The sequence below is a fragment of the Lontra canadensis genome, unplaced genomic scaffold (genome assembly GCF_010015895.1).
Source record: "Lontra canadensis isolate GAN:19392208 unplaced genomic scaffold, GSC_riverotter_1.0 scaffold29, whole genome shotgun sequence".
Lineage (NCBI taxonomy): Eukaryota > Metazoa > Chordata > Mammalia > Carnivora > Mustelidae > Lontra > Lontra canadensis.
This window is the reverse complement of record NW_022631023.1, coordinates 7,854,473-7,880,267: the sequence shown is the minus strand read 5'-3', so window position 1 is coordinate 7,880,267 and position 25,795 is coordinate 7,854,473. Positions and strand designations below refer to the sequence as shown.

The window sequence follows — 25,795 nt, the reverse complement described above, 5'->3', positions numbered from 1 at the left end:
GCTGGATGTGGGGCTCGATCCCAGGACCCCACGATCATGACCTGAGCGGAAGGCAGACGCTTAAAGACAGAGCCACCCAGGCTCCCCAACCATTTGCATTGTTAATGATTAAACATAGTTACTAAATATAAAGTATAGGTAGTGATGAGGCTGGGTTAGGATTGTTGAACCTTATTTTAGAAGAACTAAGTTTTTAGATGTTACATGAGTGCTGTACAGTGAAGGAGATAAGGTACTTTTGATATGTTTGATTTAATGTGAACTTTCATATGTTTTCAAAGGTATTATTAAGTATATTCCAAATTTAAAACTTCTTGAGTTTATTTAAACCATGAAGAATCCCTCTGAAGCATATTTTATATTATTATGTAGTGCTATATTATTTCTCTTCTCAGTTTATATCTTTGCAGATTGGTCCGTTGCTCACTTTAACACACTTTTATTTATCCTTAGAAACTGCAGACAACGTTCAGAGTTGCCAGTTCCTTGATGACAGAATTCTGCAGTGCATAAAGCAATATGCTGACAAGATAAAATCTGGCATTCTGAACACTTCCAAGCTTCTCAAAGAATTGCTTTCTTGGAAGGTTTTAAGCACAGAAGACTATACAACTTGTTTTTCTAGCAGAAATTTTCTAAATGAAGCAGTGGACTATGTCATTCGTCACTTGATTCAAGAAAAGAATAGAGTAAAGACCAGGATATTTCTGCATGTTTTGAGCGAGCTTAAAGAAGTGGAGCCAAAATTAGCCGCTTGGATCCAGAAACTTAACAGCTTTGGTATGCCACTGAGCTCTAGATCTGCTGCTTAGTAGGAGGGGTGGACATCGGCCTCTGATCCCTTTTTCATTTTCTGTCATCATTTATGATTTTTTTAAAATGTAGGACTACAAATTTTTATGGTTAAAAATATTATTCCCTTCCAACTCACAGTTTAGGTTATTGTATCGATAGGTTACAGTACACTTTCAAAAGGTGTAAACACAATAAAGTTTAGTCAGAAGATCCAGTCCTGTATTTTGCTGTATATGTTCAGCATATACATATACAGCTGTATATGCTGTATATGTATATGATCCAGTCCTGTAAATGTTTAAACGAAGTCAATGTTAGGCAGGTTATGGGGGCGGGAGGGGGAGGGAGGAGTGTGTGTGTGTGTGTGTGTGTGTGTGTGTGTGTGTCAATAGCGCCCCCCTGAGGAGTGGGGTGTGTGTGTGTGTGTGTGTGTGTGTGTGTGTGTGTGTGTGTGAATAGCGCCCCCTGGAGGTGACTGAGTGCCCTCTGCGATCATCACTTCTAGCCCGATTCCCTAGAAAACTTAAGAGGAAGAGTGGGTGGAACTAATTGCTTAGGATCACTGAAAGCAAATCTGTATCTAAGGATTGTGAGAAAAATACTCTAAGGTTGGATCACAGGATTTTAAAACTCTGCTGCTGTTCCTGGTTTTCCTGATTTGGTGGAGGAAGACCCTCTTCTCCCCCCAAGCAGGCTCTTTGCCCAAGGCCACGTGGGGACTGCAGAAAGCAGCTGCAGCTAGAGTTGTGGTCGAACGCTAGCTTGAGATTTCTCTGGGTACCTACCAGGGCACTCTTTGTCTTGGTGACTTTGGTGGTAACTGGCCTCAGAGAGTAGGTGATTCATTTGGCAGCTGTTGGACCCAAGGCCAGCGGGAGCCACAGAGGAGCAGAGCCCAAAGAGTGAGATGCCAGGCCTCTGCGGGTCACCCCCATCTGCTGGAAGTTTTAGGGACGTGGAGCCCTTAGAATTCTAGAGTTTTAGAGACTATATTGATAAGTTTCTGTCCATAGAAACAAAGTAAGATAGCAGGAAGCTCGGCATAGTTGATAGCTAAGTGTTGCTGCTTTGAGCATAGGTCTGCATGGGTTTCTGGCCCCAGAATATTACTTGTAAGTGATAAGGTTGTCATTTGCATCTGTTAACAATCAAATAAGTAAATTATAATGTTATTTTTCACTTTATTCTGCTTTGGAAGATAGATTCAGGAGAAGGAAGCTTTCTGTTTGTGCTTACCCAGACAAGAGTGCCTGCCACTGTTCTTCCAGTGTATGGTAGCATTTGAGCCTTCTAGCTCACTGATGGAAATGTTAATGTGTCCTTTTGATATAATTCACATTTATTCTGAAGATTAAAGGCATTTTAATAAGTATATACACATTATTTTAATGCAGTTTTTATTTTAAAAAGCTCTAAAATGACTTCAACCATGTTGATTGGTAAGGTTATACCATATCCCTGATGTAAAGCTCATATTTATTTACTTAAGGCAAGTAATTTCCAGTTCCTGGAATTTTATTTCCTTCTCAACAAAAAATATATACTTAGGGTCACGTCATGTGTTTGTTTAACATGAGAGGTCGGTTTATATGTGAGGTGTGGGGAGAATAACATTTTAATTGTAGACGTGACTTCTTGCCTTCCCTTCAGTGAGCACATTTTTTCATGCAGCATGACGTCTGTAAGGTAACTGTTTCATTTGGAGGAAACCCATCCAGGGTAACTCTGACTCAGCAGTCTGCTTCATATGCTGAGAAACTGTGGCTGACATAAGAGGCAAGTTATGCTGTATTCGAGATTGGTGGGAAAGATAGACCAGAACTGGTCTTTGCCTTTTGGAGGCTGTGTTAGTAAGGGTGGGGGCTCATCATCCCTTCGGAACAGTGGTATGAGGTTGCAGTCGTTTCTTTTTCTGATTGTTAGAAGGTGGAATAAAAGTGGGACTAGTGACCATCCTGATTTTTGGAGGAGGGTAAGGAGCCATTAATGGAGGTGTTGGAAGGGTGGTTTGTTTACCCCTTTCCTGTTTTAAAGGCACTTGCGAAGAATTTCCATTTTATTGTTACTATAGAATATATGTAGAAAAGAACTAAAATCTTGCTAGTTTGTACTAATTAGGATAAAAATTATTTTGAATTAGTAAAAAAGTTGTAATAATTTTACAGGAATTTAATGCCTTGTTTTCATTGCTGAAGTCTAATAAAAATGACCATAGAAGCTAGTAATATATGAACAAGTCTGTAAGAAGGCTTTGGCCCACCTTATTCAACTAATAGATAAGAACTATTATAATTAGCATGTCGGTGTTAAGTGGTATTCCTAGAGTGCAAAGTAGCTTGAACAAGTTTGTATTCAGGCGTGTGTTTTCAGTGAAAATCTCGGCAAGCTGTAACCAAACTGCTTTCAGAGATGTAAGATTGAATGGGATTTTATGGTAAATGATTTTTCCTTTTTCTGATTTGGTTTTTGTTTTTATTACAGGTTTAGATGCCACAGGACCTTTTTTTTCTCGTTATGGAGCATCTCTTAAGGAGCTTGATTTTAGCATCATGACTTTTCTCTGGAATGAGAAATATGGTCATAAACTAGCCTCTATAGAAGGAAAGCAACTTGATTACTTCTGTGAGCCAACATCACTGAAGGAAGCGCGGTGTTTAATATGGCTGCTAGAAGAGCACAGAGACAAGTTCCCGGCGCTGCATAATGCTCTAGACGAGTTCTTTGACATAATGGGTGTGTGGACTGAGTTTCAATGTATATTATATCTGGTCTGACAGGGATAACAAATCTGTGAAGAACCTAGCTTATTTAATACTTGACAAAATAGAATTATTATGGTATAGCCTGCTTATTTGGGGAAGTAAGTGATGAAGAATAGTGATTTTTTTTTTTTTTTGGATGTCATGTTTTTACTCTGTTGAGCTAAGTGTGGTAGGGGTGCTCAGATGGGTGTGTTACACTGATAAGATACCTGCTCTTCTCATCTTAGATACATTGACAGTATCATGGCAAAGGTTGTTTATTAAATGGACAGAATTTATCAGGGAATGGCTTAAATTGTAACCTTCGAGAAAACATCGCCCTGCAGAGGAGGTGATGTTTGCAGAATCTAGAAATAGCATAGCTGTTGTAATGGGAAGAACTTAGAATGGGGAGTCAGGAAAGTAGCTGTGGCCCAGCTTCTTCTCTCATTCAGTTCACTAAAAACCTTGTTTTTACTACTGCTTTAAGGCTCCTGCCCAAGCTGGGTGTTAACTCAGAAATGTTTATGCTAGTTCCTGCCCTCAAGGACCTTATATTGTAGAAAAGGGAATGAGATGAATATACGAATAACTAAAATGTGGACATAAGCTCAGTAAGAGAGGACCCGAAAGGTGCTGGTGGTTGAAATGGAGGATCAGGCACTTGTGTTCTTCCTTGGGAAAGTGAAGCCTTGGTGCAGGGCTCGAGTCGGAGCTGTGAAGGTGGGTGTAGTCAGACAGCTGGACATTGGACTTAAGAGACATGGGGTTGAGGGGAGTTGGGTCACCTGTTTGGGTAGCAGCATGGAGTCCAGTTGAGCAGAATAGGATGACTAGTAGTTAATTCCTTAGCTTCTCTTGGATCTTAGTTTCTTTATCATTGAATGATAGGATTTGGAGCCCATGGTCTGTATAGTCCCATTTTGCTTCAAAATTCTGATATTCTTAGATTCTAAATTGATTTTAACTTTTTTTTAAATTTTATTTATTTATTTGACAGAGATCACAAGTAGGCAGAGAGCCAGGCAGAGAGAGAGGAGGAAGCAGGCTCCCCGCAAAGCAGAGAGCCCGATGCAGGGCTCTATCCCAGGAGCCTGGGATCATGACCCAAGCTGAAGGCAGAGGCTTTAACCCACTGAGCCACCCAGGCACCCCTGATTTTCACTTCTTATCTTTGGTACTACATGTGTGTCTTATGATACCCCCCTTCCCTACCTTTCCCTCCACATTCCTCAGCATCTGTTTACTGACTGTCAGGAGTTAGACTTTTAAATTTCATGCTTTTTTTTTTAAAGGGCACATTAAAAGATCTGGCCTTGTACAAAAGTATCATACATTATAAAGTTCATATGTAAAAGGAACTAAAAAGATTGCCTTTGTTGTGGTTCTTAGGAAGGAGCACATTCAAATATAGATGGCTTTGTGACTGGAGGCAACATATTACTTGATAGCCTGCATTTATTGCCATCAGTTTGCTGCTACTGTTAATAAAATGCTGTTTGGTGATTGAGCTTATAAAACCTGATGCTTGGATCACACAACAAAAATAACTAAAAAGGACACCCTCTTAGTGTGCACTTTTTTTTTTTTGTACCCTAACGATGCAGTCCATTTGGCTATGACTCTTCCTCTGCTTTTAGTCATAGAGTCAGAAGCCACCAGCCAAATGACTGTCCATCCCAACAGATTTTCTCCTCCAGTAGCTCTGCTTCTCACTTTTATCCCAGATAGTTTCATTTTTATCTTGTTTCATTTAAAGGGATGATTATATTTCTTAAAACTTTTCGGAATCCACTGGTCTTGTAAATGAAAGTATTCAATAATGTCGCCAATGCTATGATAATTTGTCGGAATTCCAGCCTCTCTTGAACTCTGCATACTATTTTCCTGTTGGTATTTATTTGTAGACAGCTAAAAGGCCCCTTCAGGGCAGTGTGGCTGAACCCACTTCTTATTATCCCTAGAGATCTATTTTTTCTAAATTATTCTTAGTAACATTGTTGTATGTCTTGTATCTAAGCAAGAAACCCTGAAATTAGTCTCACTTCTTCCTTTTTCCTATTACCCCATGTCTAGTTTGTCACCAGTTCCAGTAAGCTTTATCTTTGATCTGTCCTTTCCTGTCCCACTCCACTTCCTTACATCAGAGCCTTAGTAATCTTTCCATCATTAGACCATCCTGGTAGCCTCCAAACTGGTCTCTGTGCCTCTAGACCTTTCACTCCAGATCTTCCTCTTTATATTGCCACTAATGACTTTTCTAGAACATCTGATCGTGTAATGATTTTGTTAAACACTTGCTTCGTTTTGCCTACACATCATCTGCCTGGGTTTATCATTACTCTCCCCATCTGCCCTCTATACATGCATCTCATTTCTTGAAGGTGTGCAAACCTTCCTTGTGCTTTCCTGCCTGTGTCTTTCCTCAGGCATTTCCTCCAGCCATGTCCTACTCATTTGGTTGTTCAAGTCTCACTTTAATATAGCCTTCCCCCACCAAGCTCTCCCTGACCTCTCCTTGGGCCTTTATCATTGGAAACTTTATTATTTCATTAGTTTTGTTTCCATTGTATTTATTGAGGCATTTAGCACACTGGGTTAGAAGTGTTTGCCTGTTAGTGTATGTTGCACAATACAACTTAGGACACAAGCTTATGTGTGGCAGGGACTGTTTTTGCATTTCTCTATTCCCAGCACCTGGCATAGAGTTTGATCCCTAGAAACCTAGCACTCAAATCGTGCTGAATTGGATTCACATTTTGTGGTTCTTTGTGGTTCATTTCCTTTTAATGGGCCATTTTGCTCTTGGTTTCTAAACTAAATTAGTGTCAAAGCCAAATAAGGAGTAAAATATAGTTGATGATAGTAGTATCTGGGGTGGTTCTCTTTAAGGCTTAATGTGTTGTTTGGCACTGCAAACTTTCATTTTCTCACAAATCATCGGTATTTTTCTACAGATAGCCGCTGCACTGTGTTAAGGAAACAAGACAGTGGTGATGTGCCGGTAAGTTACTTGATTCCTTTAACTGTAGTGTGCTAATTTGTGTTAGCCAAAGAAGAGAGGAGTACCCAAGCCAGAGCTTATTTACACCACAGTGGCATTCTAGAACCAAATCTGGAGGATTTCTGGCTGATGTATGCTCATTTATTAGAAAGTTAATACCAATCTTCCTCTTAGAGTGACAGTCAGCAAACTTAGGGGCTTAAATTAGACAGTGTCCATAAAGTTTTGCAACTAATAAATGTTACTTTCAAGAAATAGGGAAGGAGTTCTTTAGTCTTCTCCTGGCATAAAAATGAAAATCTATCTGTAATGATTAAAATTTTAATGTTTTGCACTGTAAGGAAAGTAAAGAGACTTTGTTTTGAATGGCTCCAAACTGAGTTCAAGTTAAAATAATCACAGAGTTTTTCTTAGTAGGTTGTGGCAGTTTTCAGACAGAAAGATGCTTGTTTACTGAATTTTAGTATCAAGTCATCTGTACTTGAAATTTTATCTTAATCTGCTGTTAAATACTGCCCAGGTAAGTATGGAAACACAGCTAACACAGCATGAGAAGTTAAATGTCTTCTAAGTCCACTGTGCCCCCAGGGTTTAGCCAGCTGTAGAGTGTCTAGTTTAGCTTAGTAAAAGGAATGTCATTAAAATGCTAGTAGCATATAACTGGAGTTACTCTAAAAGACTGATTAGTTGCTTAAAATAACATAAACCTTCTTAAAAATGATTTTAAAATGTTGGGGCAGTTTTAGTTATAGTCCTCATTCAGCTTTCTCTTACTTTCTGTTATAGATCATAACACTAGCGCTAACATACTAAGTGTTATTTTTGTTCAGTATTTTTGTTATTTTATATATATTCAACTTGTGGCTAAAACACTATGATATCTTTATTGTGAGCTTCGTAATTCTGCTATTTGAGTTTTCATTGTTTTTTTCCTCCCATTTTTCCAGTTTAATTCTTCCAAGATAAAAAATAAAGGCAAGAAAAAGAAGCCAAAAGATTCAAAGGTATATTTTCTGTATCAATTCTTGTATAAAATAATTGAATATATAAATTAGAATTAACCAATTTGGGGGGATATTTTGAAGCATTTTATAGAGAAAGACTTTTTTTTAAGATTTAATCTAGAATTCATGCCAAGTCCATGAGATAAATAGGGTGCTGTTTATCTTATGGTGGGTTCTTCTTGGCTGTTGTGTATGTGGCGGCTCAGGGGGACAGGAGTTGAGACTGGGAACAAATATTAGGGGAGGATGAGAGCAGCTGTTTTTAAGTTCCACTAAAATTTGCCTTTAAAAAAAAAAAAAAAAGGAGGGGCACCTGGGTGGCCCAGTTGTTGGTGTCTGCCTTCGGCTCAGGTCATGATCCCAGAGTCCTGGGATCAGGCCCTGCATCGGGCTCCCTGCTTGGTGGGAGCCCTGCTTTTCCCTCACTCTCTGCAGCTCCCATGCTTGTGTTCCCTCTCTCGCTGGGTCTCTGTCAAATAAATAAATAAAAATCTTTAAAAAAAAAAAAAAAAGCTTGTCTTTTTATCTTTGACTTAAAATTTGTTCAGAGCGTTGAAAACTACCGGAATGTTAATTTGGGCTTATTTATGGCTGTTGTAACTTTTATTACTAGGTGTTCCTGTACACAAGAAAAATTTAGTTAAGTCATATATTGGCAGTTTGCGTGCATATTTATATAAGCATTTGGTTTTAATACTAATTTTGTTAATAGAGTTCTAAGGTGGAAAGTCATTTTCATTTTTCTTTTAAACTAGCCTATGTTGGTGGGGTGTGGAACAGCTTCAGTAACAACAAATAATGAGACTGTCACTTCAGGTGAAGATCATAAGTAAGTACAATTAAAATTTTTTGCTTCATTTTAATTCAGATGTTTTGACTTAGCAAGTCGTGTTAATTTAACGTAAATTAAACTTGTGTTTTATTTCCCTAACTTCACTGTCTAAAGATGTGCATCTGTTAGGACAGCCTGGTGTGTGATCCATCTTGGTTGAATTAATGGTGTGGCTTGTCTGCATTAAGAATTCATACAAACTACATTAAAACCACTGGGCTAATGACATTCATTAGATCAGTTTGGGAACTTACTGTGTGCAAGATACTGTGGGAAGATCTTAGAAAATAGTCCTTAATATGTTCAGTGAAAAAAATGTCCTATTGCTAATCAGTAGCATATTTGCTGTAGTAGGAGAGAGGAAGAGGTTTCAGAAGCTGTGCATGATGTTGTGGTTTAACCTTAGATGTGAGCAGTTTTTACTTGTGTCCGGTTGTTGAAACTGAGTTTTCAGAAAATGAACAGACATATGAAGAAATAAAAGTAGTGAGTAGCGGTGACCTTTTTATGTCATTCCTTTAGGGACTAGAAACCCACATTTTTTTTTTTTTTTTCACATTTCTTAAAGGAGTTGTCAAAACAGCTGCTTTCCCACAGTCATTTTCATGGATTCTTTAAATGGAAGAATTCTTTTAAATTAAAATAGTAATAGCCTATACTTAGATAGCACTTACGTACCAGGTACTGTTCCATTGGCTTTACATATATAAATTCACTGAATCCACTCTTCCACCGTGAGAGGTAAGTACTGTTACTATGTCCATTTTACAGATGAGGAGATCCGTCATGCACAGTATAGTTGAATGGTATAACTGAGCGATGTGCCCAAGAACCTGAAGCTTGTAAATAACAGAGCCAAGGAATTAAAGCCATTAAAGCCTGGTGTTAGAATTCACACTGAAACTACCGCATCTTTTTAGAGTGCTAGAATCTTCTATTTTAGAAAAAGAATCTTCTTATTAAGTGTCTCAATCTCATTTTGACTTAATAGCAGTTATAATAAAATCTTTCATTTTTCTCTTTAACAAATTACAATTAATGTAACATTATACTTTTAAAAATGGGAGTTTCAAAAAATTTGCTCTTGGGACCAGGGTTGGTACTTAGTTAAAAGTGCTTACTCAGCGGTCAGGCGCACACACACACACACACACACACACACACACACACATATATATATATATACACACACACACACATATATACACACACACACACGTATGTATTTGTGGAAGGGTAACTTTTCCACATTGAATTCTCTGGTAGTGTTTTTTTGCATTGTAAAATTTAAATTATACATTTTATATTATAAATTTTAAATTGTGTAAAATTGGAATATTATCTGGGTAACCTCACAAGTTTATGGTTCACAAAATTGTTTTTGTATCTGCAGACGCAATTCAAATCCTGCAGGCCCATTTGTGGTACCTGACCACCTTCGGCAAGATGTAGAAGAATTTGAAGCTATCTATGAGCAGCACAGTAGTGAATATGTTGTCCGTAATAAGAAGCTGTGGGACATTAACCCAAAACAAAAATGTTCAACTCTGTATGAGTAAGTAGTTTAACATTCCTGCAAAAACTATTTTATACTGAAGCTGCCAGTTAAAGATCTCGAGTTGTTTGATTTGTGTCCATTGTGCTTATTAAAGGAATCATTTACTGGCTCACAAACCTAGGGAAGAAAAGTACTTTTACAGCTTTTGTCAGGTATTATACGGAGTTAACTGAGTGTTTTTAACTATTAAATTTAGAATCCTAGTAATCACTGTTTTTTGTCAGTTTGAGCTGCTTAATAAAGTTATTTTCTATTTCTAAGACTTATCTGGTATATGCTGATAGGACCTAAAGAGTTTCTAGCCATAATGTTGTTGTTTTTTTTTAAGATATATTTGTTTATTTGAGAGAGAAAGAGATGTATACACACGTGTGCATGGGTGGGAGTGCAAAGGGAGAGAATCTTCAGGCTGAGCGTGGAACTCGGCACTGGGCCTGCTCTCATGACCCGTGAGATCATGACCTGAGGTGAAACCAAGAGTCGGACACCTAACTGATTCAGGTGCCCCCCCCAGGTCCCCTCAGCCATAATCTTTTATCATGAATTCCTAGGCATATAGTTCTCCTCCATTATCCTTAGTTTCGCTTTCTAAGGTTTCTCTTACCGCCATCAGTCGTGCTCTAGAAGCCGATGGTCCTCCTTCTGACATATTATCAGAAGGTCAGTTGAAGCCTAACAGTGCATCACAGTGCCTACATCACTCAACCTCACTTCACCTTGTTATGTAGACATTTTATCATCTCCCATCATCACAAGAAGGGTGAGTACAGTGCAATAAGATATTTTGATAGACCACATTCACATAACTTTCATTACAGTATGTTATTGTAACTGTTCTATTTTATTATTAGTTAGTGCTATTAATTTTTTATTGCACCTAATTTATAACTTCAACTTTATCATAGGTATGTATGTGTAGGAACAAAACAGTATAAATACGGGGCGCCTGGGTGGCTCAGTGGGTTAAAGCCTCTGCCTTCAGCTCAGGTCATGACCCCAGGGTCCTGGGATCGAGCCCCACATCGGGCTTTCTGCTCAGCAGGGAGCCTGCTTCCTCCTCCCTCTCTGCCTGCTTCTCTGTGATCTCCGTCTGTCAAATAAATAAAATCTTTACAAAAAAAAAAAAAGTATAAATAGGATTCAGTACTATCTGTGGTTTCAGGCATCCCTGGTGGTTTTGGAACATATCTCTCTTGGATAAGGGTGGAGTTACGCATTTGACAGGGAGTAGTATGATGAGTTGATTTTACTGTTCCTTTGTTGGTGGATGTGGATGTTTTGCATCTCATAAGTCCAGTGACAAGTTAATACGTCTGAGTGGGGTGGATAAAATAATGGAGTAAAGAGTTTAGGAAAATCTAGGAAGCAATTAACTGTTTAGAGCTTACTATTAAGGCATTGCTACCTTCCTTAAGAAGAGAAATTGAGGGGCGCCTAGGTTGCTCAGTTGGTTAAGCATCTGCCTTCAGCTCAGGTCCTGGTCTCAGGGTCCTGGGATCAGGCTCCAACATCAAGGCGTATGTTGGGCTCCCTGCTCAGGGGGAGCCTGCTTCTCCCTCTCCAGCTCTGCCCTTCGACCTGTTTATGCTCTCTGTCTCAAATAAATAAAATCTTAAAAAAGAAAAAAAAAGAAATTGAGGGCTAAGACCTGCAATAAAAAACTAATTTAAAAGCTAACTATTCTCTCGGAAAACCTGTCACTCATCCATAATTTAGTCATTCCTCCTATTTTCCCCAGCTGCATTATTTCTTTTCAGTCTAATTACGCTCGTAGATTCCTCTTCACGGTTTTTCTTTAGAGTTGAAATGCTGAACAAGTCATATTCCCAGAGAACTCTCCCGGATGACGTATGCAAACAGCTCTAAAACTACACTAGTTATTTCTTAAAGTATGGTAGGCTTTGCTTCAGACATCCAGAACTGAAGCTAAACTGTTATTCTGAGGACCTTGCTTCTTAAAGATTTATTACTGTTATAAGTGGGAGGAGTTAAACAACTTAAGGAAAAAAAATAGGCTGATTTGTATTTTGAGATAAAACTTAAAGTCGTGAAGTTGTAGGAAGTTACACCTCAAAACAGTTGTTTCTTTGAATTTTCAAAAGTAGACATATGATGATGGGCTTAAGAATGATTTTTTTTCAGGGGTTCCTGGCTGGCTCCATCAGAGGAGCACATGACTCTTGATCTCGGGGTTGTGAGTTCAAGCCCCATACTGGGTGTAGAGATTACTTAAGTGAACAAACAAAAACTTTAAAAAGAAAAAATACATAAATATTTCTTTTAGGAGCCAGTGCATAAAAAGAAAAATGAAACTACTACAATTTTCTTTATGATAGGAATGTAGAGAAAAAAAATATTAGGGAATCAAGAATATTGGGATCACTGCTTTAACTTTATCTTAAGTATTTCACCGTGAAGTAGGAGACTGGAAAGATTGGTGTTTAATTGACCTAATGCCCTTCTAGTTCTGATATTTTATGATTTTAGATAGTTGAAGCAAATTAAATTTCAATGGATAGTATTCTGCACTTAGCTTTTCCTAACACCTCATCAGTGGTGTTAATTAGTTGGCCAGCGTTTTTTAACCACTTTGAGTTAAGCACTGTGGAGGATTGCAGAAAAAGTAGAAGATACGGTCCTTCCATGCAGCTTGCAAATAGTAGGAGAGCTGAATTGATCATTGGTCAGATAACAGTGTACTGCAAATAAAATTACTCTGAAATAAGAATCATGAGCTTGTATAAAACAGTGATTTTTTCAGAGGACCACACCTAGAGTAGTAGGGTGGGGGTGCCTTCTGAAATGTTTTCTCCATCCTTATCTGTTGCTGCTGTGCCGGCAGTGACGGTAATAGCGCTGTAGGATGACCAACCATGACCATTTCAGACACTAATGGTCATCATCCAGTTATGAAATTATATGTGCATATATACATAACTATTAATATCTCTGGCATAATTAGCTTTTTAAAAAAAAAAAAGAACTCCTGTCACATGCAGTATGTCTCGCAGTATATCTCGTTTTTGTCTCTGGTCCTGAAGTGCAGAGTCTAAGACTTTGAGCGAGAGCAGGCCATGATGAGAGAGCTGAATCTTGTGTAACTTGTCAGAGGCTGAGTCACCTCCATCATTTCAGTTGTTATCTAACATCTTTCTTTGGAGCTTTGGCCTCTGTCATGTCTGCTAAATAGTCACACCAGTACCACTGTTAAGTGTGCATTGATGGGTGGATTATTAAGAAATCATATTTATGCTATTTTGGACCTATTGTGTATCTTACAGAGATGATTTTTCAAGGCTAGTAAGATGTATAAATAGAATTAAATTCATTTTGTGTTGCATTTCAAATAATAGTGACTATAAAAATTTTATTCACAATATGGTTATAATACTGTTTTCCTTTAGGCTAGGGACCCATGTTAAATTAAATTTTGTTCTACTCCAGTGTTTGAAAAATTCATTGCTTCTTAGCCAGTGGAAAAAAGATGGAGGCTCTATTTCTTTGAAAACATTTTTTTCTGATGGTAAAACTAATAATATAAATGACTATGGAATTTTTTTAAATAAAGGAAAGATAAAAATTATGAATAATTCTATTACCCAGATACAACCACAGTTAATTTTTGGTGTATATTCTTTCAGGCTTTTAAAATGTAGATGTGTAAAACATAGGTTTTAAAATTTATAAACTGATTTTACTATAATTCAGCTTTGTCATAACCTTTTTCACTCAAAATGCATAGTGAGGATTTTTTCATAACCTTGACTATTCAAGAACATGACTTTTATTAGTTGCTTGATAATATTCAGCAGATCTTCACTGGCATTTACCTTGCTAGCTATTGAAAAGCTCATTGTCAAATTACTTAGAGTGGTTTCCTTGCATGTAATCTCTGTTTTTTAGTTATGCCATTTTGTATTTAAGTGTTTTGATCCAGGTGGAAAAGCTTTGTTTTTCAATGATTCTCTTTAGTATTCCTCATGGAGAGCAGAGAATAAATACACATACACCATTCGTGACCTAATGGAAAGATTTCTCTCTTTAGAGAGATGGTAGAGCCGAAGTTCTACCAATCAGCCAAAACCCTCAACAAGAGGATTCTCCTTCAGACTCTTCTGCTTTTAGAGATTTCGCATTAAAAATGAAGTTTGAGGGGCCTCTGGGTGGCTCAGTTGGTTAAGCAACCGACTCTTGATTTCAGCCCAGGCTATGATCTCAGAGTCCTGGGATTGAGCCTCTTGTCGGCGGGGAGTCTGCTTGAAGATTTCTCTCCCTCTCCCTCTGCCCCTTCTCTCACCTGCGCTCTTGCACACGTGTGCACTCTCGCTTTTTAAAATAAATAAAATCACTTAAAAAAAATGAAGTTTGATGGGAATCTTAAAGTGAAAACAAATCTAATCCGTTACCTTGCAAAAACAGTATGTGTATTGGGTAGTTTCAGTTGTAGAGATTATCCTAAGGGGAAAGTAGTCATCAAAAAACACTAGGTATTTAAAGTAGCATTGCTGACGAAAAGTAGTGACGTTTGGTCTTTAACCTTCCCAGTATCAGTTACTTTGGTAGATGTTAATCATTTGCAGAAATAGTCCTTTATCTCGAGCAGCATCTGTACATAAAGTGGTTTCTTTTGCTTCAAAGAAGTGGTTTTTTTACCTTCCCCCAAAATAAGTTGTCTTTCTGGTTAGCGTTAATTTCCTAAGAAAGTCCCTTTGGAGATTTTTGCTCTTGAAAAAGCAAATCTTTTTGGTGATGTGTGTTATGTGTCTTTCTTGCTAGTTAATGCCACTTTTACAGACTGAAGACCAAATCCAAATGGAAGAGTAAGGCTCTTTGAGGCTGACCCCAGAATGGGGAAAAAAGTAGCCCCAGAACTGGAGTCCCAATCCAGAACTGGAGCTAGATTAAGGGATTGCCTCATTAATGTGTGTCTAATCTTATTGGTTTATTGATCAGTTAATTTCAGTACCTCTAAATCATTGTCTGTTCTTAAACAGAAAAATGTTGATTACTATATGCAAATTCCATAGGATCTTAGCGAAATTTTATGTCTTCTCATTTGACAATCTTATATAATAAATTTTCTTTTCATTACTTTTAAAATAGATTGTGTAATTATATAATTGAAATTTATAAAGTAACTTTTTAATCTTTTTGGTTTTCAAAAAAATTTTTAAGGATTATTTTCCAAAGGGTAAACAATATTTTGCTTTTAGAGTATCATTGATTGCAGTTAGCTTTTGTCAGATTTAATATGAGTGTAATATGTTTGTTGGGGAGCTGTTGAGATCAGTCAGAGCTAATGGGAGAATTGCTTTGGGAGAATTTTGGGAAAAATATTTTTTTCAAATGAACATGTATAAGTACTTCCTTATAACATGTAAACATAATTTTTTCCAAGTTACTTCTCTCAGTTGTTGGAGGAGCATGGTCCTTTGGACATGAGTAATAAAATGTTCTCTGAAGAATATGAATTCTTCCCAGAAGAAACTCGACAGATACTAGAAAAAGCCGGAGGTTTGAAGTCTTTTCTCCTGGGATGTCCTCGTTTTGTTGTGATTGACAACTGTATTGCACTGAAGAAAGTTGCATTGCGGCTCAAGAAAAAGAGAAAGAAGAAAAACATTAAGACAAAAGTGGAAGAAATTTCAAAAACAGGGGAGTATTTACGAGTCAAACTACCACTGAATCCATCTGCTAGGGAATTTAAACCAGATACAAAATCTAAACCAGTGTCTGATTTATCTTCAGCAGCAGCTTCTGAGGCTGTGAAGCCCAAACCTATAGCTGCGAATTCACCCAAACCAACCTGTGAGGCTGTGAAGCCGAAACCAGTGTCTGATAATTCTTCTAGATCAGTTTCTGAGGATGAGAAGCCCAAAGAGGTCTCTTCTGATTCTCCCAAACCAGTGTCCGAGGATGCAGGTCACAAGCGAGTATCCTCTCATTCTCCCAAACCAGCTTCTGAGGATGTGAAACCAACCTACTGGACTCAATCCCATTTGGTCACAGGATACTGTACATATCTCCCTTTTCGGGGGTTTGGCATTACCCAGACACCACCAACATACATAAATGTGTTACCGAGTTTGCCCCAGTACACTAACATTTACACACCCCTGGCCAACGTTTCTTCTGAGTATCAGCTGCAAAGATCAGTGCCAGTGGCGCCATCTTTTATAGCCAGTGACAGACCAGAGGAAAGCTCTGCTGTGTATTTCGAGGGCCATCATCTGAATGCTGAGAATGCCCCTGGTAACCAGATGGCCCCTAAAACACAGATCCCTCAGGACTCTTCGGAAGTATCAGTAAAGACACAGCGCAGCACAGATGGTGCTGATACAGCCTTCAGTGAGTCTAACAGATATGATGGTCACTGTGGAAATGCTGCCAACAAGCAGGAAATAAGTCCAGACACTACCAATGAAGTAACGAATACTCCACGTACACAAGTGGTTGCCATACAGGTAAGACTTAAATAGAAAAAAGTTATCTTAATACTGAAGTTAAATTTTCCTTCTTATCTTTCATTGCCATTATATTTACTAAAATTCTTTTTAACAATTGACTTTATAATAGTTATGAAATCTTTTGCCTGGAAATGTTTAAAAATATGAACCCTTTTGTAGGGCATGATGGGTAATGCAGAAATAATGTTTGGGTCTAGTAAATAACACACTTTCTTCCAACCAAGTTTTATACCAGCTGAGAAATAAGATAGAGGAATCAGCAGATGGAGCCAAAACATCACTTTAATAATTAATAATGGCACCATAAGGATGATGTTGTTTGTTTCCATAGCGCTTACATGTCCTAACATTGAAGCATCCGCTCACCCATCCAGGCATAGTATGCTGGACCCAGGAAGCCTCCTATCTTGGGGTGCTTGCCCCACAAGACTTACTGCATGGAGAATTAAGGGAAATGTGCTTTTTGCACAGGCAGCCCAAAAAAGCAGAATCTGGGCTATATGTGTGACCAGTTTCTCCTACCAAAACAGGAGAGGAGAATGGGGGAGTTAAAAAAAATAAATAAATAAAACACAGGTGGAGAGAAATGAGAGATGCAAATAAAAGTTCCTGACAAGCATGGACTAAATTGACATTCTCCTGTAGTTCACTCTATAGGGTATGAATTCATTAACCCTTTGTTGGATTATCCCCCTCCTCATTACATTTTTGTTTTCTAAGAAAGCTTTGAAAGAAGATGTTAAGGGGCACCTTGGTGGCTCAGTCAGTTAAGCAGCTGCCTTCGGTTCAGGTCATGATCCCAGGGTCCTGGGATGGAGCCCCATGTCGGGCTCCCTGCTCAGCAGGGAGCCAACTTCTCTCTGTGCACCTCCCCTGCTCATGCTTTCTTATTTCTACTCATTCTCTCCTACTCTCACAGGCTCTTTCAAATAAATAAAATCTTAAAAAAGAACTTTAGAGTAATGAGCCAAATTCTTTTTTGATTTTACTAATTCTACATATAGCTCTTTTCTATTACAAGTATTTGTAGAAAGTGTACAACATTATTAAAATTGTCAAAAAACTCTTGAAAAAATTGTGGGCATGTCTTAAAATGTCATTACATGATGGATTTATTTTACTAGAGCAATTGAGATAAATTTAAGTGTTTGTTTTGCCCCAAAGGTGTCTTGGAATGTAACACATCAAGAAGTCAATACTGAGCCATATGATCCTTTTGAGGCAAAACATGTGAGTAAAAATGAATTATCATGACATTTCTCTTGTAAATTTTCATCTGCCTTTTATTCTCCTCTGTTTAAGAGACTGTTCAGAACAAGATCAGAAATAGGTATTTTAAATTATTTTTAATAGATAATTTTGTAATTTACCTTTAGGGAGATATTTTACAGATTGAGAAGGAGTACCAGGTTTTACAGGAGCAGCTTAAGGAGGCATGCGAAAATTATGAGCAGAGAAAACTCAAGGGCTCAGAAGAGACCAGGGATCTGGAAGAAAAGTTGAAAAGGAAGATAGAAGAAAACAAGGTAATCCTGTCTGAAACTTCTTTGTAGTAGCATGTGGCATGATCAAGAGCATTGTTGACTGAACAGAGGATTTTTTGTTAATGATGCCTATTTAAATTTCTCTATGACATATTAAAGTGGCAGTGTTTTTGCAGTGTTTCAGAACCTCTACGTGTTGCTATTTAAGAAAAGGGCTGTGAATCTGGGTTTTCATTTATTTATAGTTCATTTTGTTTCATTAACTACACCGGTTTTGTGGTGACTTAAGTTTTGAGTTAATCCTTGCTTATACTGAGAGGCGATATAGCATTAGTGGTTCATAGTGGAAGTCTTGGGGTCAGACCAACTAGGTTCAGATGAAGCCAGGTTCCATACTAGTCTCATCGGGGGCAAGTTATCTAACTTCCTTGTGCTTTCGTTTCTTATTTGAAAAATTTGGGTGATAATAGCTCCCATTTCTTGGGATTAGATTAATACTTATAAAGTTCTTAAAACTGCCTGGTGCATAATAGGGGACTCTGTAAGTATTGCCTGCTATTGTTACTACTATTCCTATTACTGTCTTCACCTTACAATTAAGGAAGTGTGAGAATAACACATGGAGCTTAGGCATATTAGATCTGTGAAACCACTTAGACCATATTGTTTGAGTCTACTGGTCTTGAGTTCCATTAGCTAAGATGGATTACAGTTATATGTAACTGGCTATTGGCGTAATACTAATGAGTGGCAAGGCCAGATTAAACTGGTAGGGAAATGGAATCATAGATATAAGGGAATCGTAGTGTGTTCTTTTTTAAAACTGAGGTCTTTTGTGTAGATGTAACAAAGAGATGTTAGTTAATATAAGAAAGGAAGGACTTACACTTAATGTGGTAAGCAGTGTCTAACATAGAATTGCTGATCCACTATCTTGAACACCTGAAACGAATACAAAATGTGTGTCAACTACACTTAAGTTAAAAACAAAAAAGGAAGAATTTGTTCCAGAAGTCTGGTCAGTAGCTGGGGTACCATATTAAATAGAAGAAAGTTTGCTTAGGTAGCACCTTAATAAGAAAATTGATTTATTGAGATTTAAGTACAGAAAAGGGTCAGTTTGTAAAGGTAACTGTTATAACATTCCTATTATAATAGTTATAACATTCCTGTATAACTTGTTTTCACTTGGGATGGGACTGGGGAGATTTGAAGGATGGGAGGAATTAGAAGGAACCAGACTTTCTGATCAGTTGCCTGGTTAATGAGATCTTCCTAATTGGGAGAAGAGAAAATAAGCAAAAATAAAACCCTGCACAGTGACTGTAGAACACTAATAAGCTACCTGGGGGGCTTAACAAAATACAATATTTTTATAAACTTTCTATTGCCTCAGTAAAATTCAGTTTTACTAAGTTTGTATAAGAATGCCTGTGGCCACCCGATGAAGTGAGGAGAGCAGATTTTCAGACTGCCGCTGAAGGTGGGCGTCTGATGAGTGAGGTTTCCTTCCCTCTGGCAGAGATTTGTCTAGCTTTATAAACTGCTGGTCTGACTGGGTCCTGTATTTGTGCGGTTTATCAAGGCATCTTCCTACACTTTCTACACTTGACCAAGAAATTCACAGTTCATCAGGTGCCCAGGGAGGAGGGCTGCTAAGGAGTCAACAGCTCTGACTGGGACTGGACTTCTGATTCGTTTTCTTTACCTTCACTGAGGCTCTGGGTCTGCTTTCAGGTGGTGGTTCTTAAGCATGTAGTCAGTCTGTTTTTAAAAAAAGCCATTATTTGGTCCCCAACTTTCAGGCCTATTAAGTTGTTAGACTTCCCATATAAGTTATGATATCAGGATAAGTTGCTCATCTGAGTTTTTAGGTGATTGTCCACATAGGAGCAGATGAGATGGAGCTGTGGCCATTTCTTTATTAATCATGATTATGTTCCTAATTAGCTTGTGGAGGAATCTTTTATAAACATAAAAAGAAATTTTGGGCTTTTATTGATCTTTCCCTGGCCTTTGATTCTCTAGTCACTGAGGTTATCAGATAATACTTCTACTTGAAAATTGCTTGATACTACATACTGAATATATTAGATGCAACATTTCTTCACACTGTAGAGAGGAGATAGGCAAGCCCAGGCCTTAGTCAGGCTGCCTGGGTTGAACTCCAACATTACCATCTAATAGCTTTGTGATCTTATTTTACTCAATCTCTTTGACCCTCAGTTTCCTCATTAGTAATACAGCCTCTACTTCATAGGTTTGTGAGACTCAAAGGGGTGGTTGGAAAAGGGTGGGGTTTTCCAGAGATACCAGTATAGTAGAAGGAAGAATTGTCCCACTTAACATCCACTCAGGCCCCTACTGAGAAAAACTCTTTACAAAGCAGTTGAAGAGTGCTTAGCCCATAAAAAGCACCAATAAAGTCTGAGCTAACTATTTTAAATAGCTAATGGGGTTTCATTATTATGAGCTAGGAAAGGCTTTCATAGATATTTAGGCCAGTTATCTATTCTGTCAGAGGAGAATACCTGTCTAAAGCCAGAGTTTCCTGTTGTTTTTAATGTACTTTTAACTTACAACTGACAGGTTGTAACTGATTGCAGAATTGGCTTGAGGGCATATGTTCTTTTAGTTTATTAAGATAAAATTCACCATTTTAACCATTATAAAGTCTGTAACTCAGTGGTTTTCAGTAGACTCACAACGTTGTATGACCATTACCACTGTCTTGTTCCAGAACCATTTCATAGCACCAAAAAGAAACCCTGTACCCATTTAGCAGTCATTCCTCATCTCCCCTAGGACGTGCATTCTCAAGGTGCTTTAATGAGATTTTCTTATAGCTAAGATAAGTATTTAAGTTCACTTCGGCTCTAGAAACACAGTCAAAATAATTTTGGCTAGAATAATTTATGGAGAAGAATTTTGGAACTTTGTCCTATTTTTATATTAAAACAGAATCTTGGGTCCCGCTTGCCAAAAATTTCTCAGCCCACATCTGTGTAGTGGTGGGGTTCTTCTGTTCAGTCACAATCTTTGCCAGGTTCAGCTTTTTTAAAATCTAACGTTTATGGAGCTCATTATGTGTCATACTCAATTGTAAATTTTTTACATGAATTATTTGATTTCATCTCAAACAATCAGAGTATACTAGTGCTATAGTATAGTACACTAGTGTTGTCTCCACTTTGCTGTTAAGGAAATGGAGGCAGGATCAGCTAATGCAGCTTGTTTGAAGTCATGTCAGTACTGAGTGGCAGAATAGTTAGTGAGTGTGAGGCTCTAGGTCCCTTGCTTTTGTCTTCCCTTAAGACAAGGGGAGATGGAGAGGAGAAGGGAGTTGAGGGAAATTGGAAGGGGAGGTGAACCATGAGAGACTATGGACTCTGAAAAACCATCTGAGGGTTTTGAAGGGGTGGGGGGTGGGAGGTTGGGGGATCCAGGTGGTGGGTATTGGAGAGGGCACGGATTGCATGGAGCCCTGGGTGTGGTGCAAAAACAATGAATGCTGTTACGCTGAAAAGAAATTTTTTAAAAAAGAGAGAGAATGTCAATTACACAAGCAGTTGAAAAACATTTCTCAGCACTTCGTGAGCAGGATAGGTGCATCAGTGAATTGTTGCCATATAATAATGTGAGTAGCAACCACCTACAAAACCTCAGTGACATAGACCGTAAACATCAAGGGTATGAGTCTATGGGTTAGGTTATCCCAGTTGGGCTCTGTTGTTCTTGGCTGTGCTTGCTCACATATGTGGGGTCACCATATTCTGTGTCCACTTACATCAGAGAACAGGCCTGCACATTCTGTGAAAATTGTTTGATTTTTTTGCTAGTATGTTGTTGAGGATATTACCCAGTATTTCATTTGACAAAATTTATTAGATGCCCCCCTCTAAAGAAGACATACAGATGGCCAACAGACACATGAAAAATGCTCAATATACTCGGCATCAGGGAAATACAAATCAAAACCACAATGAGATCCCACCTCACAACAGTCAGAATGGCTAAAATTAACAAGTCAGGAAACAACAGATGCTGGCAAGGATTCAGAGAAAGGGGAACCCTTTTACACTGTTGGTGGGAATGCCAGCTGGTACAGCCACTCTGGAAAACAGCATGGAGGTTCTTCAAAAAGTTAAAAAAATAGAGCTACCCTATGACCCAGCAATTGCACCACTAGGTATTTATCCAAAGGATACAGATGTAGTGATTCGAAGGGGCACATGCACTCCAGTGTTTATAGCTGCAACGTCCACAATAGCCTAACTGTGGAAAGAGCCCAGATGTCCATCAACAAAGGAATGGATAAAGAAGATGGGGGATATATATATGTGTGTTCATATATATATATATATATATATATATATATATATATATGTGTGTGTTTATATATTTATAATGGAATATTCCTCAGCCATTAAAAAGAATGAAATCTTGCCATTTGCAACGACATGGATGGAGCCTAGAGGGTATTATGCTAAGTGAAGTAAGTTAGAGAAAGACATACCATATGACCTCACTCATATGTGGAACTTAAAAAACCGAACAGATGAATATAGGAGAAGGGAAGGAAATAAAACAATGAAATCAGAGAGGTGGACAGACCATAAGAGATTCTTAAGTATAGAGGACAAACTGAGGGTTGCTGGAGGGGTGGTGGGTGGGGGGGATGGGGTAACTGGGTGATGAGTTAATGCCTTAATAGGAGGGCATGTGATAGAATGAGCACGTATGCAACTGTATGCAACTGATGAATCACTAAATTCGATCTTTGAAACTGATAGTACAGTATATGTTAACCAAATTGAATTTAAATAAAGAATTAACAAAAAATAAGCCAAGCTCTGTGCTGGTCTTCTGAGACTTTTATGCAGCATCCTCTTTATGAGACCCTGAGAAGTCATTTCTCTCTGCTTTCACTACCTGGGCTTCTCTGTGCAGCAGATTTGTTTTTACTTTGTGGCTGTAGCTCACTGTATTTCCTCTGACTTTATCTGCCAGGAAGGTTTTAAGCTATTTCTAAAGAATGGTTAGGGCCTTATGCCACTCATTTTTGTTTTTTAAGACTTTTATTTATTTATTTATTTTAAAGATAGGGAGAGTGCCCACACGCAAGTGGCGGAAGGGGCAAGGGGGAGGGAAAGAGAGTCTTCAGCAGACTCCACACTTTGTGTGGAGCCTGACTCAGGGCTGATCCCACAACCCAAGATAATGACCTGAACTGAAACCAAGAGTCAGCTGTCCAATCAACTGAACCACCCAGGTTCCCCATGCCATTCATTTTTATATTGTTCTCACTCCTAGGTTTATATTACCATTTTTATCTTTTTATTGTGTTTTCTTTACCAACTTAACAATCTTTCTATTGTGTCTTTTATTTTTTAAAAAAGATTTTATTTATTTATTTGAGAGAGATCACCAGCAGCAAGGATGGGTAGAAGGAGAAGCAGACTCCCTGCTGAGCAGGGAGCCTGACAAAGGACTTCATTCTAGGACCCTGGGATCATGACCTGAACCAAAGGCAGATGCTTAACAAACTGGGCCACCCAGGTGCCCCTATTTTATCTTTATAACTATATTTATTTAAACTATATATATATACATATTTATTTAAACTTTATCGTGTGTGTGTGTACATACATATATACACAAACATACATACACAGTCAAGGGTACCTCAATTGTTTATTTTGGAACAAAGTTGAGGTTTAAGAAAAAGAGGTATGGAAACCAGATATTTTCTCATTGAGGAAAAAAGCCATCGGAAACTGTTTATGTCAGTAAGCTGTGCATATAGAAGATGCAGTTGTGTATAGTCTGTTTTTTCTTTTCTTTCAGTGTTTCAAAGAAAAGGATTCAGATCCTTGTCTTTCATGTAGTCAGAGACAGTCTCTGACAGCATTGTGAGGCAGCTGTGTAGTTAAAGGGCGGTTAGTTCAGACAGCAGAGGAACTCATACAGCATCTTCTGTGGCTGAGCTCTGTGTGTGTGTGTGTGTAATATTTTGTGCCTTTTAATACTGAACTCCTTTTGGTACTTGTTGCCGAGTAGGTTCTTATGCCCCACTGTAACCTTTTGGTTACACATCATCTCCTGGCCAAGGGGCTAAATCTGAGGTGAACTCATTGGCTCGTTGGAAGCTCAGCCTAGGTGAGAAGCAAGGTCGGCTGGGTTACCAGCAGCAGGACTTGCGTATGGACATTGGTCATGGTAGTAGAATTGAACCAGGTGCAAGACAGGATTTTGTAAGTAGAGTAGACATGGTAGTCACCCCAGTGACAGTAATGATTCAGTGATTCACAGTGTAGCAGCAAGGAAAATGTGAGTAAACTGTCCCCATGCCAGAAGGAATGTCACTGAAATGTCATCGAACCTCTGCTGCCTAAAAACAGTTGGCCTGTGCATCTCAAAGCCAATGAAATCAACCCTACCCCTGCGGTAGGACTTGGAAGTCTTGAAGGACCTGGACTGTTAGCAAGTCTGTCACCCAGGAACATCACAGACCTTGGTGTCTAAGGCTTAAGAGGGAGAAATGTCCTTTCTCTAAGTTGGGGTTGTCTTTGGCTGGAAGACCATCACTTCCCACAGAGTCTGTGTAGGTTGGCCTCAGGTACACCATCCTCTTTGAGGGAGGAAGCTCCCAATTTCTGTATCCAAACCTATATCTTCAGTAACCTGGTCACATTCTCAGCAGTTGTTGATATTAGTAGAATTTCAAACTGGAAAATATTAAAATTTAAACTTGTTTCTTATAAACATTGCTCTGTTCCCTGATTCCCATATTATTAGAAATGTTAATATAGAGAATGTTTTACTTATAAATGACGTGTATTTACAAGCATGTGCCCCACATATACCGCAGCCAATATTGAATGGATGACATTTTGAAAAATGACGTAAAACTTTGAGAGAATGTATAGGTTCAGAAGAAGTTTCAGAAAGCAGCACCTGCATAAGAAAGCTAACAAGGAAGCCTGGGTCTCAACATGGTGTTTTACCTAACCATCTGGGGAAGGGTAACTACTTCTGCTTCAAAATACAGGTTTTCACTTGTGTTTGTCAGACTGCCTGAAATTGTGGTGGTTATTTCAACCCAAATGCCCCTGTGACCAGCCAGAAACACCGCATGTTTATTCTAAAAAGCGAACAGAAACTATTAGACTTGCCAAATGTATGCAGACTATGTTAGATTAGAGAGTCACTGAGCTGAAAAGTGAAGTGTGAACACTTCTAGGCAAGCTGAGGGGATTCTTCGGAATCGCTTAGTGTAGTCAGGTGCTCTGAATGCTGAGAGACATGAAGTGAGGAAAGACGTTTAAAGTATGCACTTGGAAGGTGGGCATGCCCTGGCTCGGGTGCTTAAATGGGGGGTCAGGTGAAACTTGAAGGTGTTGTGGGAGAAGGGTCCTTGGAGGATGGAATGAATGCCAAAAGAGGGAAGCTACTGCAGACAGACATAAATCTTTTCAAGCAGATTTTAGAGGAGATTCTGCACTTTCCTCTTTGCCTTCCCTGCACCACCTCTCTGTCTCCAGCACCCAGGGTTAAGACGGTCTTACACAAACTCTTCGTGGTCTGGGGACTTGCCCTATTAACTCTATAGCCCTCTATTTACCGGTTTACCATTGTGACCAGGAGCTTCCTGGAAGGAACTGGTGGACGTTTGACTGACATTTCTAACATGGCTTTTCATGGGGAAATGCATTCTAAGTGACAACCAATCAAGTGTTCAGCAGACTTTTGGAATAGGGTGGGAGTTGCCCATATTGGGAAAGGCTGTTTTGAGGAGCATAGCACACTGTGCTAATCTGTGCTAGAATCCAAGTGCTTGTTGTATAGAGAAATACGACTTAGAAGCATGTTGTTACTTTATAACTCGTTATGTGGAAAACTGTTTGAAT

General features: G+C 38.5%; 1 protein-coding gene across 1 annotated transcript in view; it reads left to right on the top strand.

Moving 5' to 3' along the window:
* TTC3 (tetratricopeptide repeat domain 3) overlaps nt 1-25,795 on the top strand; it is a 123,042-nt gene that overhangs the window by 73,106 nt on the left and 24,141 nt on the right. Inside the window, exons 27-35 of the mRNA XM_032865338.1 lie at nt 454-780; nt 3,277-3,528; nt 6,494-6,540; nt 7,488-7,544; nt 8,300-8,373; nt 9,770-9,931; nt 15,333-16,398; nt 17,566-17,631; nt 17,778-17,927. Coding sequence (XP_032721229.1) covers nt 454-780; nt 3,277-3,528; nt 6,494-6,540; nt 7,488-7,544; nt 8,300-8,373; nt 9,770-9,931; nt 15,333-16,398; nt 17,566-17,631; nt 17,778-17,927 — 2,201 coding nt within the window. The remainder of the gene's footprint in view (nt 1-453; nt 781-3,276; nt 3,529-6,493; nt 6,541-7,487; nt 7,545-8,299; nt 8,374-9,769; nt 9,932-15,332; nt 16,399-17,565; nt 17,632-17,777; nt 17,928-25,795) is intronic.